Below are 19,639 nucleotides of genomic sequence, written 5' to 3'. Positions count from 1 at the left end.
TCATATTAAATAAATGATGATTTTTCACACTATACTATATGCAGCTTTATGCTTGAAGACCTGATACAAATTAATTCAAGAGTCAGCTAAATGAGTTCAAGGTTTGTCTTGTTTCAAACATCAAGATCTGTTGTAGCTTAAACTTTTTAACTACAAGTTTAAAAAAATATTACAAATCTCATGCATGGTACACCAACTTTTGGATCTTAATATGCCTCTAAAGTTACATTTTACTGCTGTTGCAATTGCTTTGTTATATTCTTTTACATCTTATGCAGCTGATAATCATGAAAGCTTTATTCAATGCTTTAAAAGTTATTCTAATTATAACTCCACTTCAATCTCTAAGGTTGTGTTCACCCAAACACACTCCTCATACTCATCTATACTCCGGTTTTCGGTTCAAAACCTTAGATTCGCATCCAACACAACTGCAAAACCTCTTGTCATTGTAACACCTCTTGAAGTACTAGAAATTCAAGCCACCGTAATCTGTTCCCAACACCATGACATGGAGATTCGAATCCGAAGTGGCGGCCATGACTATGAAGGTCTGTCCTATGTTTCTAAATTTCCGTTTGTTGTTATCGATCTCATAAACCTTCGAGAAATCCAAATCGACTTAGAAAATAGCAATGCGTGGGTTCAAGGAGGGGCAACGGTTGGCGAACTTTTGTACAAAATTAGCCAAAAAAGCAAAACTCTCGGCTTCCCTGCAGGTGTTTGCCCTACTGTTGGTGTTAGCGGACTCATCAGCGGCGGTGGCTATGGTTTCCTGATGCGTAAACATGGTCTTTCTGCCGATAATATACTTGACGCTCACATAATTGATGTGAATGGTAGAGTTCTTGACAGAGAATCAATGGGTGAGGATCTGTTTTGGGCTATTAGAGGTGGTGGAGGAGCAAGCTTCGGAGTTATCATAGCATGGAAGATAAAACTTATTCATGTTCCATCCACTGTGACATTGTTCAATGTTCCTAGGACATTGGAACAAAATGGAACCATACTTATTCATAAGTGGCAGTTAGTGGCAAATAAGCTTGATAAAGACTTAAACATTAGGATCATTTTGGAGAGGGCAAATTCAAGAACTCAAACAATAAAAGTCACATTTGAATCCTTGTTTCTTGGAGGTGTAGATAGACTCGTTCTTCTGATGGAAGAGAAGTTTCCGGAGCTTGGTTTGGTTAGAGAAGATTGTACTGAGATGAGTTGGATTGAATCAGTTCACTACCTTGCTGGTTTTACAAAGAATGAACCTCTTGAAGTTTTGTTGAATAGAACTCATGATGGTGTGTTGTTTTTCAAGGCAAAATCTGATTATGTTAGAGAACCAATTCCTGACATTGGATTTGAAGGGCTATGGCCAATGTTTTATGAAGACGAGGCGAAAAAGGCGGTGTTAATATTCACTCCTTATGGTGGCAGAATGGACGAGATATCGGATTCGGAAATTCCATTTCCACATAGAGCTGGAAACATTTACAAAATTCAGCACTTGGTTTTTTGGCAAGAGGAAGGTGATGAAGTAGAAAAAAGGCACATAAATTGGATGAGAAAACTATATAGTTATATGGAACCTTTTGTTTCAAAGTCTCCAAGAGCTGCATATGTGAATTATAGAGACCTTGACATTGGAGTGAATAACATTAATGGATACACAAGTTATAAGAAAGCTAGTATTTGGGGTTTAAAGTATTTCAACAACAACTTCAAAAGATTGGCAATGGTTAAGACCAAAGTTGATCCTCTAAATTTCTTTAGAAATGAACAAAGCATACCTTCTATGCCTAGTTTTGATAACATAACAACAATGGGTAGTAGTATATTACCTTGTGTGGAAGGGGTGCAATTAGAATTTCCTAGAGCAGTACCCGCCATAATGTAAAATAAGTTACTATGTGGTTTCTATTGTATGTGTATCTAATTTGAGAAATTTGATCTTGATGTTAAGTGTTAACCTCATTTAATAATTTTGTTTACCTAGATACATATTATTTCATATCTGTCTTGGAAGTTTGTTTGTGCTGATTTCCTTAGATGAGTTTGTTGTAACAAATTGAATTTGGATATGGAATTTTTATACAAACCTTGGAAAATGATTTATGGTATATTTTGTATTTAGGAGTTGCTTAAATTTTATGAAATTTCTACAAATGTCCTCGCATCGTTTGGATTTCAAATTCCGGAGGTACCTTATATTATAAGAGAGTTTAAGATCATCTGAAGATGTCCAGAATACATAGAAAATGATGTCTGAATTTAAAATTCGGATGTACCACATATTATAAGAGCTCTTAATTTCATCTGCAACGTCCAGGATGCATAAAGAATGATGTCTGAATTTAAAATTCAGATGTACCATATATTACGCACAGGGACATACCTACTTTAAGAACCATGTAGGCCTATGCCTCACTATAATTGAAACATTTCTTAATACTATACTATAAAGGTACATGCATATTATATTAAATGGGTTGAGATCCTCTCCATTTCTCTAAAGAAATGGAGATGTCAATTACTAAAGTTTTGGATTAAGTCACTGATATAATTGTACATATTTATAGAAATAGATTCAATAAAATTTTGATTTTGATTAAATATTAGTTACAATTATATTTTTGAAATGATTAAAAAAATTATAATTCATTTGTCACAAATTTTTTTAAATTATAAAAGTAATTATTTTTTAAATAACTACATTATGCATTTGATGCGTTTCAAATAAAGTTGAACTCCATTGTATTAAGGATGCAATGAAGAATCCTTTAATCAATAAAAAAACATTAGAGTAATGTTAATCAATGAAATTATCATGTTAAAAATATCCTCCTGCTAGCATTATAATTTTTAATTTATATTTTTTTTAATTAATTTTATATGAGAATAATGTGTTGATTTAAATATTTAATAGGATGATCATTGTTATTTATAAATAGTTATTATATTTTGATTAAAATGATATATATTTAATTATCTATCTTGATTAATACAACTAATTATATAATTAACACAATTAATTCACCTTGATTTTAATATTTTTTAATAAATATTGAGTTATTTCAGAAATGCATGTCCGAAAAATTTCAACAACAAATATTGAGATATTTTAGAAAAGCATCTCCGAAAATACGTAAAAATAATTATGATGCGTTAATATCTTCGGATTCTGAAGACAAAAAATAAATTACACCAGAGACCCTAAGAAAATATAGAGATGGCTTTAAGATATTCCCAACATTTCTTCATCTGCAAATAATATAGTTGTTGAATCAAACATCATGTGAATGTATATCGGTGGATCACGCTAAGTATATAAATATAAAATTGCTCTAAAGAAGCATAGCTTATAAATATGAGTACCGATAAATGAATTAAAGAAGCATAGCTTATAAATAAGACTACCAATAAATGAATTTTGTCTCACTTATCCAACAGAAAAAAGTCATTTTTATTATATATAGTGTAAAGGGTGTATAATTAAATATCCATCCATACCCATATCACGAAACCACATGGTGATTATGCCAAAAACAAAAGACAAAATGACAAAGCATATGTAATTTCCAACATTCTTCAATAACATCAAATATCATAGGCAAAATTTGCCGAAGACGCATTTCATTCCTAAAAGAATAAATTGACAAAGCCCAAATTTAATGCTTTTAATTAGATTACCTTTAGTGAAGGGAAGTTATAAGTTTTTAAGATAATAAGTTAACATGGTTCTTACACGGATAGTACATAAATTGAACTTATAAACATGATTTAGTTATTATATGAAATTTCACTGCAACTTTTGATTTTTGAAAGAGTGGCAGTCCTGTAATAAATTTGCAACTTCTCAATCCTGAGAACCTTTCAGGGCAATCAAATTTTTGCCGAAGATTTTCATACAATCAAATGTTTACATAAGTGAAATTCACATTATAATGTGCAAAAGCAATAAGACTATAGGAGGAAGGTAAGGAATGTACATGTACATGAAAGACAAATTACAACAAATAAAAATGCCCATCTTTTGATTTTTCTTTCTTCTTGAGAATGAAAAACCCTTCAAATAGTTATTTAAGCCACCACTAATGGCTATGCTGAATTTTCTGAACTAATATATACCTAAGAAACTTGCCCCTTTCCAACCTCCTGCGCATGATCATCAACTTCCTTCCATTGTTGCATGTGCTTCCCTACGCCTGCGCCTCCTGCCTGAACGGTTCAACAGAACTCTGCCACCACCCTGCCGGCGAAGCCGACTAACCAGGGATACACCATCATCATTGCCTTCATTGTAGCTTCCATCATCATTGTCGTCATCCGAGACATCCAGTATGACACCCAGCTCATTGTCCTCGTTCTGATCGGCTAACCTGTTAGGGGCCAGCTCAGGCCTCAGACGTCTACTTATGCTGTTAATATCATTCCCCTGCCGAACTGCGTGTAACAGGAGGAAGAAATTCATAGCCTCCATACCCATCTGAAATCTACCATTTCTATCTCCATTACCCGCTGCAAGAGCACCCTCTTCGTCATCTGAATCGAAGTCATTATTATGGCGACCTTCTATAACATAATCTCCAAAAACCACTGCCCCGGGCATGGCTGATGTCACTGTGCTGATAACATCTTCACGTTCACGCTCCCACTCAAGCCATCTCCATTTTTGCTCATCATCAGGATCTACTGTCCGTGGACGTGCCAAAGGATGTTCTGCCCGCACATGCTTCTTCAACTCCTTATAGCTCCCGACAAACGAGCAGTCTTCCTGCATGCAGCTTCTTTGCTTTTCGTTGAGATAGTCACGCACAGGTTCCACAACGGTCCAACCTTTAACCTGACCCCTACATAAGGGGCAAGCAAGTTCAGTAACTTCATTCTTCTCATCAGTTAAGTTCAAATCATGGCGCACAAATGGACTGCCCAGGACGTTCTGTCCATTACGTGCTGAAATTACTTTGGTGTAAGCTTTCTTGTACTGATCAAGGCAGTTGGAATGACGAAGGCTAGTTCCGCACATATAGGGACGGCAGCCCTTGTCATGAGAAGAACAGAGAAGAAGAACGGCATTGTGTGGATATTCCATGCACACAGAACATGTTACATCTTCACACTCTTTCTTATCCAATGCTTTAGAGCATTTCTTTTGGCACATTTCCTCACAGATACCCCTTTTGCATCGAGCCAGTGGGTATGGAGTCAGCCTGTACTGACGCGAAGCAACCCTGTATCGTCCTCTGCTTCCTTTTGCCATTTTCGAAACACAAACAGAACCTGAAGTTTAAACCACAAAACAGTTAAAAGAATACTCTGATTTCAGGGATCTAAATGTCATGCAGTGGAACTACCATCACATTAACATATCTGTTTTATGTAAACTAGAAGAATTCAGAGACTAACTTACAAATTATATAAAATAAAATAACATATAACTCTATTGGCAAATGTTAAATAAATTATTTTAAAAAAATATCATGATGCTTGTATGTGATGAGAAACTTAATTTACTCATCCTCCACAAAAAATAGGGTGCAGACAAAACAGGAATTTAATTTCCTACAAAAGCAAAACAAAGGATGTACAGAAAAACATCAATTCTTTGTCAAGGAAAAACATCATTTTTTAGCATTCTGCAAACATATATTTATTAATATTTCAGCAGTGAAACATAATGGTCCAACCTTCAATAAACTGTTTTCAAGCATGTAACTTGCTCGCTCACTCCAAAAGATGTCTCTTATCTTTCGAGAATTCAATTCCTTATAAAAAGTGACCTGACACTCAGTCAGTCTCATAGTTGTCCAAACTACTCAAACAATTTTACTTCAGAATCAGAAGTTTATCACGCCAGAGCACTCTGATATTTCTATGAATCTACTGACAGACGAATTTAATCAGCGCCTGTAAACTACATACGGAGGAAAATATTCAGACTCAAAGGCTTTCCTACTAGACAGAGACGGGCAGATGGATCATGTGTACAGAAAGGACATTAAATACAAATCCATCTTAATAGTTTGGCAGGCTAATAGTTTTCTTTGATCTTCTTTTACTTAAAGCTACGGCACCATAGTCTATCTAAGGTAACTCCTTACTGATGATTACCTTCCCCATATACGTTCATGTTCAAGCCACATAAGGCGAGATACTTTAAATTTTTCCACACTAGGTGTATCTCTAACCAGTGTTATAAAATATCCGCCATGGCGGCGCTATGGTGGATATACATGGCAGTTTTGGGGCTCACTGCAATGTAAATATATGTCAATATTGCGGGCTTTTCCATCATAATCCGCTATAACAGAGCTGCAAAGCAGCCAGCATGGTAGGATTTTGGCTCCCCGCCATGGATTGCTATCCGCCATTGACAATATTGTCTCCAACTATCACTCTAATCTTATATTCCTAATTTATCTAGTTTAGTGTGGCTACTTATCTTCTGTAACATACTTGTCTTCAACAACCTACAGACACTACATATTTATCAAATTATCAGAAATCTCAGACCTAAAAAGGGTATTTCTTCAATTATGATATGAAAAACAACCTAAATAGAGTAAACAAGAGTCCCCCATCAAAGAATCTAAAAAGAGGTTTTCTCACTTGGGATTAAAAAATGTTTTTTTTAATTAAGTAAGCTAGCACTTGCAGGAAAGTGCCCTGATCTCACCATAATCTTTGAATCTTTCATCAAATGCTTTCAAAATGGTACCCAAAATGTCCAATTTATCCATTTTCTGGATAGATCATTTGCCATGTTGGCAGATAGGAGATTTGCTGACTTACCTAGAGGCTTCTAGCTTTTTGTTTCTTTCCTTTTCCTTTTATGTTTGGGGCTAGGCCCCTTTATTCACAAAAAAAACAAAACGGTTATTACAATTTACAATGTAGAAAGAAATGATTGATATAGAAATTTACGGACTTGTTCATATGATTCTCAATCTATATATACAAAAACAATCTATAAATTCCAATCTAAAATGAATCATTCAACTCTTCCATTTATCCACCTATAATGATTATTTTAAAAAGTGCTGACAATAAATGCATAGATGTATATATCAAATGCAACATCTGATGCATTACACGTAGGTTGTGCGATAGAAAAAAATACATAGCTAAAAAAAAGTTAATATTCAAGCAATCACATGTAACCTTGAAACTCGTTATAAATTTGTCGTTATAAAAATTGTTCAGTTCTTCATATCCACAAGGGACTACACAGATGAGACAAATGCTCCTCACAAGGAAAGAAAAACATATTATATTGTCCTTTGAGACCAATGCTTACTTTCATAACATTACACAGGCAGGATGTCTAAAAGGTGGATAGACAGACTAAATAATTTGTGCTCCGCCAATCAATGTAGATCAGGTCAAGCATTAACTAACATGAAAGACCTCAGTTCTTGGAAGCAATCAAGTCAAAAGATGTTCGACATAGAGTACTACATCAAAATGAAGTAATAAATTAAAAGTATGATTGCAACTCAATACTATACCTAGGACAAACTGTTATTTATTCAGAGAGAATTAAAGTAAGAGATTTGAATTCCTCTTAGAAGAACACAGGGAGAATTGCATACGCCTAATCACTTTAAGTCACAGATGCAAGCATAATAGCAAACCACATTTCATTTGCTTATTTTTGAAGTATTGTTACACTTAAAAAACAACTCAGAGGCTCATGGGTGCATGATACCACAGGTTATAACTGCCAGGATAATAACCCATATAAGATGATACATCAATGACTCTTATACATTTTGACAGTCTAAACTACAAATTTTGGTCTAGTACCTAACAACAGAAGCCAGATCGCTTATACAAAAATTTATAGCCAGATCTACTAAACAGATGCATTATAATATTACCAAATTCATCTAAGCAAAACTTCTCTAACCACAAAAATGAGTTCATAACATCTAATCTATCAACATCTTAAAAGAGAATATAACAAGTTCTATACGAGAAGGTAAAAAACAAACTAGTTGTGTATCAAACCAACACAATAAAGATATAATATTTACAAAATGAAAACACACATTTTGCTTACAATTGAATTCGAATAAACAACACCGCAATTTTGTTTGTATAACTCGTGCAGGACACAAAATGAAAACAGATACTATACCAATACCAACAAGTGAACATCCAGAAGATCAATGCAATGCAAAGAAAACACTAACAGAAAGAAAAAGGAAAAAGCTCGAATTAGCCCCATTCTACCAACAAAGAAGCCTCATTTTCTAATTGCTGTAAACAAACCATGTTATAAACCCATTCATCAAACAATTACAAGGATAAGAAAAAGAAAAAAAAACTCACCAGCTAGCAAATAGAGTTATGAATAAATCCAACAATTTAGTTGGAGAAACCACTGCGCATCTGTCAATAAATAACCACAACAGCGACTATTAGGATAAGATTCATACAAGAAGGTCAAAAGGAAACAACGTGGAGAGACACAACAGCACGCAAAGACAACTAACAAAGTAAGATTCAAACATAATAAATCTATAATATAATATTAACCAGAACATGAACCTAACATAACAAAGACATGTTCATCCATCTATCTTAGATCCAATCAAAAACCTAATATTATATCATATAAATAAAAATCCAATTTTTTAATTAATATTAAATAAAATAAACAAAATCAACGAGAAACAAATGTGGCAAAAGGGAAAGAGATGTAATGATCTTACCAGGTTTAAGAAAATGTGAAAAATGGAAGAAAACGAAGAGAATTTAAGAAAGAGAGAAAGAAAAAAAAGAGAAAGAGAGGAATAAGGTTCTGTTGTAGGAAAAAGGATCGAAAGTAAAGGCGATGGAATCGAGAGGGAAATTGAGAGGGAGAGGAAATGAAAGGAAAAAGGGTATGAGGGTGTGTGGGTGTGAAGGTGGGTGTTAGTGTTTCTCTCTCTTAAATTCTAATCTGCTTCTGGAGAGAGAAAGTGAAACCATACACTCACCATGTTCGAGTCATTTGTACGCTACAATCTTCCCATGTTCTCCCACAATTAACTGTTTGTTCTCACGCGCTTATGAAGCGAGTCTCAAACACGCTCCACGCTCTTTAACATACCCTGATGACGTGGCATGGAGTGCGCCTTCGGTTTCAGTTTCACGTGCTCGTTTTTTGAAACCTACGAATCCATCGAGCATATTCTATTCTATCGTTGGCTTTAAATGGATTTAATTTTTATTATTAATTTAATTAAAATGTTGAGAAAAAAAATGAATTTTTATTAAATATACCACTTCTTATAAAAAAAATAAAAATAAAGAAGAGCACCTCACGGAACTCTCGCAGAGGTGTCATCGTGGTGTTAAATGGAGTCATGATATAGTAACGTATAAGCATAAAATGACAACCTGTTTTTTTTTTTTCTTTAGTTACGAATGAGTTTTCATTTTTTTGGTGCTATGTCCAATTGAGTTTTTAGAATAAAAAGATAGTCTAAACCTTAAGTAATGTTTGATTAAGAATGAGTGAAGGTTTTAAGGATGAAGTGTGTACCTTTTATTATGGGTTCATCAGTGTGTTTAGTAGGAGGAGGGATCCTATGGGCAAGGAAGCAACGTTTTAATTAATGGACTAAAATAAATTAAGAAAATAGCAATCAACATTTTGTAACATATTTTAATATTAATGGCGTGAGATGATTAAGGTAATAATCTTTCTATGTATTTAATTAAAGTAAAAAAAAATTCACACGGTTGATAATCTCTTTATTCCTAAATAAATATGAATTTAGTTAGAGCTATGCAATTGTTACACCAATTTGATACACCGTAGACCATATACACCGTATAGGTATAATTATTATAGCATTGGACAAATCTAAAGTACATAAAAAAATTATTAAAAAATTTGATAAGTATATATTTGGTGTATAAAATATGGTGTAGGTGTACAATTGGGTGTACAAGTAGCATTTCTCTTAATAATCACTCTATTCGTAGGGTATAGGGTTAATGATTTTATTTAATATAAATGGCGTGAGATGATTAAGGTAAAAAAAATTCACACTGTGCTTTAATCATAAATTATTATATGCATTTAACTTTTTATTTAATTATATCAAATTATATATAAAGTATCATATTTATAAATAGGGATATATTTATAAATAGGGATGACAATTTCGCCTATTACTAGTTGATACTCACAAAAATACCCATAATAAATAAGGTTAAAATTTAACAAAAATGGATACGGACACGGGTTCTATCTATGAATAGTTGTGATTAGAGCTGTCAAAATGGGTTATCCGATCTTAAACGGACCAGTCCTGACAGATCCTAAATTTTCTTATGTTTGGGCCAAAAAAGACACGGTTTAATATGGGCTCTAGAATTACTATGTGAGTCCGACCCTAGATGAATTTCGGGCTATCCGGTCCTAAACGGGTTTTTTATTTAAAAATTTTAAAATAAATTTTTTTTATAATATTTACTATAAATAAGATTAAAAATTATATTATTTTAAACATAATACATTCTTAAGTTCTATATTATCTCTTATAAGTATTATAATGTGTGTTTTTAATATAATATATGTCTAAATTGCAGTGTTTTAAAAACCGGACAGGATCGGATGATCGGACCGGTCGAACCGGGAACCACTCTGGTTCAATAACTGGATCGGAAATGTCATTGAACCGGTGTGAACCGGTGTAAACCGCTAAAACTGGGAAAACCGACGGTTTTTGTGAATCGGCGGTTTAAATGCATTTTTGTATTTTTTTATTTTAAAAAATTAAAACTTTAATTAAAAATTAAAATAAATAAAATAAAAAAGAAAAAAATTGTTGCAGATGCGGTTGATTTTGTTACCTATGATTTTGATATTGAAGAAGGAGATCCCAACATTGAAACAATTTTTTTTATTGAAATTAAATTTAGTACACAATGGAATTATTTTGTTATAAATTATTCAATTAAATTATGTTGCGATTAAACTTTTGTTTGCAATTATATTTTATAATTATTACTATTTTATTGTGTGTGATACTTATGTTGTAAATTTGAATTTAAATTATGAACTTGTAAATTTTTTTATAATATGATGTTCTCAAAAAAATTTAAGTGCTAGTTATATTTTGTAGAGACTGGATCATCTGGTTCGACAGATTTTATACCTATATAATTTTGTTATAGCAACCGGTCTATTCAACCGAGTTATCCGGTTTAACCCGGTTTAGTCATGTGGTTCGATCAGTGACCCAGTGGTTCGATCAATAAATCAGTGACCCAGTACCCTCACCGGTTTGATGTCCGGTCCGATTTTTAAAACATTGTTAAATTGTATAAAATAATAGTCAAATATTTAATTAAAAAAAACTAATATAATACATAAAAAAATATTTATTATATATTATTGATATATAATATTTAAAAGAGAAATATTGAATAGAATAAATATAAAATTTAGTGAGGTGAAAAAAATCAGTGTGCTATTTTGAAATAAGACAATATAAATATTAATATATATTTTTAAAATTAATAATTATGCGGTCTAATAGGCTACGCACGATTCATATGAGATAGTTCTAACGAGTAGCAAATTTTTCAGAGCTGAAATAAAAAAAAAGTTTTGAAAAATATGGACTCTAATTTTATGACTCAGGCCCTATGAGTTTTGGCGGATCGATTCATGAGTTAGCTTGACAGTTTTAGTTGGGAGTGTGTAAATTTTTTTTACATTGATACATACTAATTAATTTCAATAAATATTATATTTAAAAAAATTATATGTGTTAATAGAAGTGTCCATTTTAGTTTTCAATACTATTATTTTTAAATTATAATCATATCTTTTAAATAAGGGTTTTGCTAACTAGTGTCGTCATGACACTTTTAAGGATACTAAATAAGGAAAATATTTTTTATAATAGTCAATATTTTAATTCTCAATGCATTTTTAATGCATTGATTACACGCATTTTTAAAATAATTTATCATTTCAATTACTTAAAAATTGCATTAAGGGCGCTGATTAGCATTTCTCTTTAAATAAGTATCAATATTAGTTTTTATTTTGTATTTTTAATAATTAAAAAACAATGATAATTAGTAGAGATAATTTAATGAAATTACTAATCTTATTTTATTTGTCATATTTTTTAATTCTTGTGAAATGGTCCTTTTCTTTTACTCTGTATAAATTGGTAAATATATTTATTTTATGAGGGAAAGAATATTATTTAAAGTCTATTTCGATTATGGTTGAAAGCTAACTATTGAATAGATATAATTATATGAGCATTTGATCTCATTTGTTGGAAATGATACTTGATGTTGATGGATATATCGGATTAGATAGTCCAATTTATAAATTGGTCATATCTCTCTATTCACAAGCACGTTCAAGTTTTCTCTAACTTTCTCCAAATATATTTTATCCTTACACGTATTTTAGGAAAAACAAATAAGATGAGAGAAGCCAATTTGTATCAACATACTACTTTAGTTTCATAGTCAAATACAATACGTTTGCTGTGCATAAGGTATAGTAGGCATGATAAGATAATAAATTACATATATCTTATATATAAATCCAAGGTTGTTATGATGGCAACCCTAGCCACATGTCATCATGATAGCAATTCTTGGTAAAACCCTAATACTTCTATTTACTATTTTGTCCCTACAATTAAAATAAATAATAATAATAAATATAATAATAATAATTATTATTATTATTATTATTATAATATAATATTGATTCACCATTAATAATAATAATAACATAAATAATAAATAATAATATAATATTTAGCTAAAAGCTATCTAAAAATCAAACTTAAATTTGAGTTTAAAATTTATATATATATATATATATATATATATATATATATATATATATATATATATATATATATATATATATATATATATATATATATATATATATATATATATATATATATATATATATATATATATATATATATATGGAACAAATATTAATCATTGGATTTATCAAGAGAGGGAAATTAATAGCCACATTAATGTATTAACATTCTCTCTCTTGATGAATCAAATGATTTATATTTGTTTCTCTCATCTCTCATTGTAAAATACTCTCACTAGATATGTTTTATATATATATATATATATATATATATATATATATATATATATATATATATATATATATATATATGAGAATTTTTATCTATTCAATTTAAAAAGTTGGGTAAGATTACCTTCAATATAAAATGCTTTAAAAAGTTATATAAATATGCAAATGCAAGCAACCGCGCATCGCGCGGGTCACAAACTAGTAATAGTAAAAAGATAGATAATATTTTTTCGTAGGTTTTCTTTTATTTTCGGAAAGGGAGGGATTAAGTCCAAAAAAAATAGACAAAATACAAACGGTTCTATGAGCGTTAATCCTTAATATATTATGGAGGAGAAAAACTAAAACTTTTTTTTATAGCGAGAAAAACTAAAACTTCAATTGAACGTTTGTCGTAAAACATCAAATTATGGTTGTGACCTGTACTCAAGTTTTTCATATCGTCTACACAGCAATTCGCTTTTTGATACACATGATTGATGTTGATTTCCCAATTTCTATTGATCTGATGTTTGATAAGTTGGATTCGTCTTCAACCAACTCCAAGACTTGGTCCATGAGAATTAATTGCCTTTGTGACCAACAAGCTATCCGTCTACACCTCAAGTCTTTGATATTCTTTATCAAACGCGGATTTCAGCCATTTGAACATACCTTAAAGTTCAACTATGGTGCCACACCTCAAGTCTTCAATATCCTTTATCAAACGCAAATTTGAGCCCTTTGAGCATACCCCGAAGTTCATCTACGGTAGCATTGCAAGAACCAATGTTCTTTGAAAAACCTCGAAGCCAACTCTTGCACTATCACAAAGCAACTCTCTGCAGCCTACTTTGCCATTTTCTTTTGCAGTCTCATCTATACTAAAAAGAATCAATCAGACTAGGGAGGTTTCCAATTAATTTGGGACACAATCATCTTTCTTGTTGTGACTCGTTGCTAAAGACTGGGGCTGAAAATTATACTAAGTAAATCTACTTCTTATGTCACTAGTTAAATCAACTAGCATCACAAACTCTTCATCATGAGCACTTTTGTTTCTCTAGTACCCCAAGGAATGACAAGTGATGACCCATAAGTCTTTCCGCTTTTCTTGCTCACCATGTTCATAACGGTTGTAAAGATTCTTGTGGATCCAGCCCTACTATAACAACAAAAATTCCCCTAACAGGTGTCTCTAACTAGAGAACACCATACAGTTTTAGCAATTTCGCAATCACGAATGATGTGCGTTACTGACTCAATAAAGTCAAGACAGTCTTTATAGTAGGGATTAGACAAGTTTATTTTACTAAGTATGAGCTTTGTGATGTGATTATCATATTTGACCAGCCAGATAAAGGCTCTAACTCTCTCAAGACTTTTTATACAACAAATGCTCTTTCAGTCCTTGTCATAGTCATCAATCTTGTTATTCTTTAGAAACGCCTCGTCAGCACTAGCAATTGGATCTATTAAGACAAAATTCATTTAATCCATCCACCAAATATTTCATCCAATCAATCCACCACATATAAATTAAGTTAATGGATTTGATTCAATCCATCCATTTATATACATAAATGAATCTAATCCATTCAACATATTTTAAAGGTCCAATAAATTATTTTAAATTTATTATATTTATTTAGAAAAATACAAAATAATTTTGAAATCATTAAAGTCAATAGATAATACATGACATTTTTTAAAAATAAGTATATTAAAAATATATATTTTCAAAAATAAAATAAAAAATCAATTTTTTTGAAAAGAAATTGTTTTTGCAAAAAAAAATCATAAATACAAAAATCAACTTTTTTGAAAATAAAAAAATTCCAAAAAAATACAAATTTTTGAAAAATAAAAAAATTGATTTTATTTGTAAATAAAAAAATTAAAATTTAAAAAAAAAAAATCAATTTTTCCAAAAATAAAATAAAAATCTATTTTTTTCTTAAATAAAAAAAAAATTTCATTTCGAAAATATAAAAATCGATTTTTTGGTAAATTAAAAAATCGATTTTTCCAAATTTTAAAATGAAATTGAAAAAATTGATTTTTCCTAAAAATTAAAAAAAAAAAGACAATTGTTTTTCAAATTTAAAATAACAATTTTTTCCCGAATATTTAAAACTCATTTTTTTCAAAATAAAAAAAATTCAATTATAAAAATCTTTAATATTTTTAAAATTTTATTTTTTTCATAAAACTAAAAAAACGATTTCTATTTCTTTCTTTTTTGGGAAAAAGGAGGGCTTTCGCCCAAAAAGGAAACCACAACACTCTTCCTAAAGGAGGGCTTTCGCTCAAAAAGGAGGTACCAATAGATCTACAAAATCTTTCAGAATATAATTGGGACAATCTAAATATACTTTGTTTAATTGATATGTTGTTGCCCCTATCTTCGCAAGCCCATCCGCACAAGCATTATCCTCTCTATAGATGTGGATCCCCTTGAAATCCACCATTTTACTTCACAATTTTTTGACCTCCAGGTTGTCAGTTTGAATCTTCGGCTTCAAATGACCTTTATCATGAGCATACTTGATACCCTCCCAAAGCTCCTTAAAGCTCCGCTGTTAACACAGAGTAATTGCCAAGATTCTTTGCAAAACCCATCACCCAAAGCTTAGAGCTATTTTTGATAAGGCCCTCCCACACCCAGTACCACCAATATGAAGTAAGGCACCATCATAAATAATTCAAGGTAACCCAATCTACTACCGGTGGAAACCATTTGATGTGGATATCCTTCATTTGCTTTATCATCCCTTTTTGTGCAACAAGAAGCTTTCGTTATAAATCTTAACTTGGCTAATGATGAAGCTTGTCAAATTGTCATGCATAATAAATTTCTTATTGTGATGGCAAGTATATGAAAAAATTATAAATGACATTTAAAAAAACAATGATAAATTGAAATTAATTTTTGGGATGGATTGATATACATCCAATAAAAAGATGTTAATAGATGGATTGGATGAAATTTATCCTTAATAGATGAATTGGATTGAATATTTGTAAGAAAGTTTTAATGGATTGCTAATGGACTAATTGACTGTTTTGATCCATCCATTTTGCCACCCCTTTGAAAAAGCATCATTGTTGTTTCCTCTCCACATGCACACATCTTTTCCATTGTCCATACTTGGAAGATGAATGGCAAGAACCTCTTCAGTGATGCATTAAGGGGAAACATTCATAAACAACTTTGTGTTCCAATCATCATTATCTTTGATTAAATGTATAACTTTCTCAAAATATATTTCATACGGAAAAGGAGTTCCCACTTCACCAAGCAGAGTTTCTAAAGGCAACCAATGGTTTGTCCACACATTTGTTCTTGTTCCATTGCCAATATCCCATTACGAGAACGTTTGCATAGTAGTCCAATCTTTAGCACCAATCTTCCAAAGGCTAGAATCAGTGTTCTTCATAATAGCGTTATTAAAATTATTACTTTCCAAGTACTTGCCTTTAAAGGAATGGGACAATAATGAATAAAACCCATAAAATTTTTAAAAACAAGAATAATATAAAGAGAGATCAAGGTACGGGGGTTGGTTATGCGAGGGGAGGATATTAGCATCCCTCACATCTATAGTACTCCATAAGAACCTTTCGAAAATATGTGTTAACTTTAAAACTGAGTTGTTTGCAAAAAAGATTGTAGAGATGAGAAAAAAATTGTGTTTATTTTGTGTGTCTGGCAAGACATCACATCTTGTGCCAACATCTGCAACCTCAACTCTTAGGGACTTTGAGTTTGCATCACTGCAAGAATTGGACTATTGTTATTCCTTTCTGAAAAAGGTTTTAAAAGAAAAGTGCAAAAAAGCATAAAAATAAAGTTTAATGATGTTTGTATTTTTTAGGTTTCGGAAAGTATTTGAATGTGCTTAAGTATCTTAACATTTATTTGAGAAAAGATTTGATGATCACTTAACAAGTCATTGTTTGTTATGAAATAGTTTAAAATTTTAAAAGAAGAAGGTTTTGAAAAAGGGAGAAGATTTTGAAAATTTAAGAAAGGGAGGAGATTAAGAGGCTATCCTAATGCATAAAGTAAAATATAGGTAAATAAAGGTCTAACCACACAAGAGGCAAGCACTTGACACAAGTCAAAATGAAACTTTCTTTTACATTGGATTGAACCATAAGCAAATTATCAGATAAAACAAGATCATAAGCAGATGAAAAAATCCAAAGCATCAAATGAACTAGGGTCCCTCATATAATTTCCAAGTGTATCAGATGAGCCAATTTGTCTCAGATGAACTATGATGTATCAGATAAAGCTTAAGAATACAAATGTATCTGATGAATCCCAAGTTCAACAGTTAGAATAAGACCAAGATATCATATGAAAGTTCAAGGTCTCATGTCAAATATCCAAAGCATAGGATTAAGAACCTAAGTCTAAGTCCATAAACCAAACCTAAGCAAATGATAGTAACATTAAGTCTTTAAGGGTTTAGATTTTATTAATGTCTTTGAAAAGAAAAAGAAGTACCCAAAGGGCAAAGGGAAAAAGACATAAAATAAATGGCATAAAGATAAATTGACATGAAATATAATGCTCAAAGCTCATTGAGTTAGATTATTCTAGCTTGGCATAAAAATAAATGGCAGTAGCTAAATTGAAATTTAAAGTTTTGGCTGCTATTTACGGTGATTTCCGGTAAACAACCGCTAGTCTTCCAAACTATAATAAATATGATTTGGTTACTCGCAGGATCGACTAGATTGATCCTAGGACACATAGTCAAAAAGATTGTTATCAATGGTCATTCGAACCATAGTCATGATTCGTCTTCGTTAATAAGAATTGTTTCGAATAAAACGAGTAATCCTGACAATCACTTGGTTATACGTAAGTATAATTTCAGTGAAAGGATAAGTAAAATAACATATGAAACGAAAGTATTGTTAAAGCGTAAAGAATCCTAAAATGCAGGAATATTAAATACTTCAAAAGTAAATGACATGAAAGTAAAAATACAGAAATGTAAATGGCAAGAAGTAAATGAAATGCAATAATACTGAAAGATATTTGAAAACGAAAGAGAATACACATGTATTAAAATGGTGGTGTCATACGTACATTTTCTCAGCGAACTCTTTCTCTTAACACTTGATACTTGAGTAATATGTGAGTGATTTGTACAAAATGAACACACAGAATCCTAACATTAAGACTCCTATTTATACTAATTTCGACCTTAACGGCCCTACGCTAATCTAATGCCACGTTTCTCATAAGAACTCCAGGGACGCCATCTGTTATTTAGACAGTTACGAAACCGTCTTCGAATTTCAAATCTTCCCGCCTGAGTCCTTCTTCGACGCATGGCAGTGTATTTAAAAACACTACGAAAACACGCTAAGTAGTAATACTTGAACATATTTCATAAATTTTGTCTAAGTCCTCGAAGACATACACTTCTACTAGCTTCAGTATTCATTATCTTCATAACGAACTTAGAAGTCTTCATTCTCGAAGCATGGCCATCAGGAGCCATTCTTTTATTTTTAAGGGATGGTCATCAGTAACCATCTTTCCTTCGAATTTTTACTTCTTCGAAGAACCAAATTTGTAAAACGAAATCTTCAGCTAACAAATTGCCCCCAATAAATGCCTGTTTCGAAAATCAAGAGAAATAGGCGTTTCTTGCCATCATAAGATTTCGTCTCTTATTGATCTTTGAAAGTTCCAAGATTGCTGACTAACGTCATAATCATTGCTGACCCTGTTTCCAAAACGTCTTGTCATTTTCAAAGATGTCTTCTCATAACTTACATTCCCACGTTTTTGACCTTACTTCTTGATCATTACTCCTACATACTAGGAGTAAAGCTAATTTATTCGACCGCCGTTGGATTAAATCACTAGCCGCCACGTGTCCCTTGGTTTTTACCCAAAAAGATTTAAAAAGGGTTTCCGTTAAACCTTTAAATACTTGGTTTTGCACTTTTATACAACTTTTCATCCCTACTTCTTCATCCTCTTCAAAAGAAAAAAACACTCTCAACCCTTTCAAAAAGCTTACTTTTCCAATCAAAACCTCTCCATGGCTTCATCTTCAAATGTTCTTCAACCTGTTCTGAAGCTCCAAACAACAACGCGGTCTGGGGAACAAGAACACATTCCAAACCCTAATACCGCAGAAGTGCGCGCTATTTACGCTTCCCAGGTAATCATTCCCTTTGAACTTTCTGGAAAACCTCTTGCTTTTATGGGTCCGTTACCAGATGAAAACAATTCATCTATGAACAGATTCTTCCCCGCTTATTACAAAACTAGACCCTTAGTTAGTAAGATTAAGATAGATGAAGATGGTCGTTCCCCCTTAGGAGAATCTGCTAATACTGAAGAAACTTCAACTGTGACCCCTTTGGCTTTGGCGAAAATTAGGTTAAACTATATGACCAACTTTGTAAAAGTGTTTAGGTCAATCCCTTTAGCCAAAGATCCTGATTTGTACTATGCCTGGTTAGAAAAAGTAGAGAGAACGAAAGGATCTTTCTGGAAATCGTTAGGCATATATGATTTGATTCAAC

At 31.7% G+C, this 19,639-nt stretch overlaps 2 protein-coding genes across 4 annotated transcripts; one reads left to right on the top strand and one right to left on the bottom strand.

The window, feature by feature from the left end:
- The first annotated feature begins 113 nt into the window (after positions 1-113).
- Positions 114-2,109, top strand: LOC131603093 (tetrahydroberberine oxidase-like). The gene has a single exon (XM_058875348.1). The coding sequence runs from the start codon at positions 185-187 to the stop codon at positions 1,889-1,891; it is 1,707 nt and encodes a 568-aa protein (XP_058731331.1). The 5' UTR covers positions 114-184; the 3' UTR covers positions 1,892-2,109.
- Positions 2,110-3,835: 1,726 nt separating this feature from the next.
- Positions 3,836-8,980, bottom strand: LOC131603092 (uncharacterized). 3 transcript variants are annotated; one of them, XM_058875345.1, is made up of 4 exons: positions 8,712-8,980; positions 8,329-8,388; positions 6,787-6,844; positions 3,836-5,274 (listed from the first exon to the last, which is right to left on the bottom strand). In XM_058875345.1, the coding sequence occupies exon 4, from the start codon at positions 5,252-5,254 to the stop codon at positions 4,163-4,165; it is 1,092 nt and encodes a 363-aa protein (XP_058731328.1). In that variant the 5' UTR covers positions 5,255-5,274; positions 6,787-6,844; positions 8,329-8,388; positions 8,712-8,980; the 3' UTR covers positions 3,836-4,162. The 3 variants fall into 3 exon arrangements, with proteins under 3 accessions (XP_058731328.1, XP_058731327.1, XP_058731330.1); XM_058875344.1 differs by lacking the exon at positions 6,787-6,844; XM_058875347.1 differs by lacking the exons at positions 6,787-6,844; positions 8,329-8,388; positions 8,712-8,980 and adding an exon at positions 5,682-6,763.
- Positions 8,981-19,639: the final 10,659 nt, after the last annotated feature.

The sequence above is a fragment of the Vicia villosa genome, linkage group LG5, assembly GCF_029867415.1.
Source record: "Vicia villosa cultivar HV-30 ecotype Madison, WI linkage group LG5, Vvil1.0, whole genome shotgun sequence".
NCBI lineage: Eukaryota > Viridiplantae > Streptophyta > Magnoliopsida > Fabales > Fabaceae > Vicia > Vicia villosa.
This window is presented reverse-complemented; position numbering and strand designations above follow the sequence as displayed.

Coding starts and splice junctions, on each gene's coding strand:
- LOC131603093 (XM_058875348.1), top strand. CDS start 185: ATGGTACACCAACTTTTGGATCTTAATATGCCTCTAAAGTTACATTTT.
- LOC131603092 (XM_058875345.1), bottom strand. CDS start 5,254: ATGGCAAAAGGAAGCAGAGGACGATACAGGGTTGCTTCGCGTCAGTAC.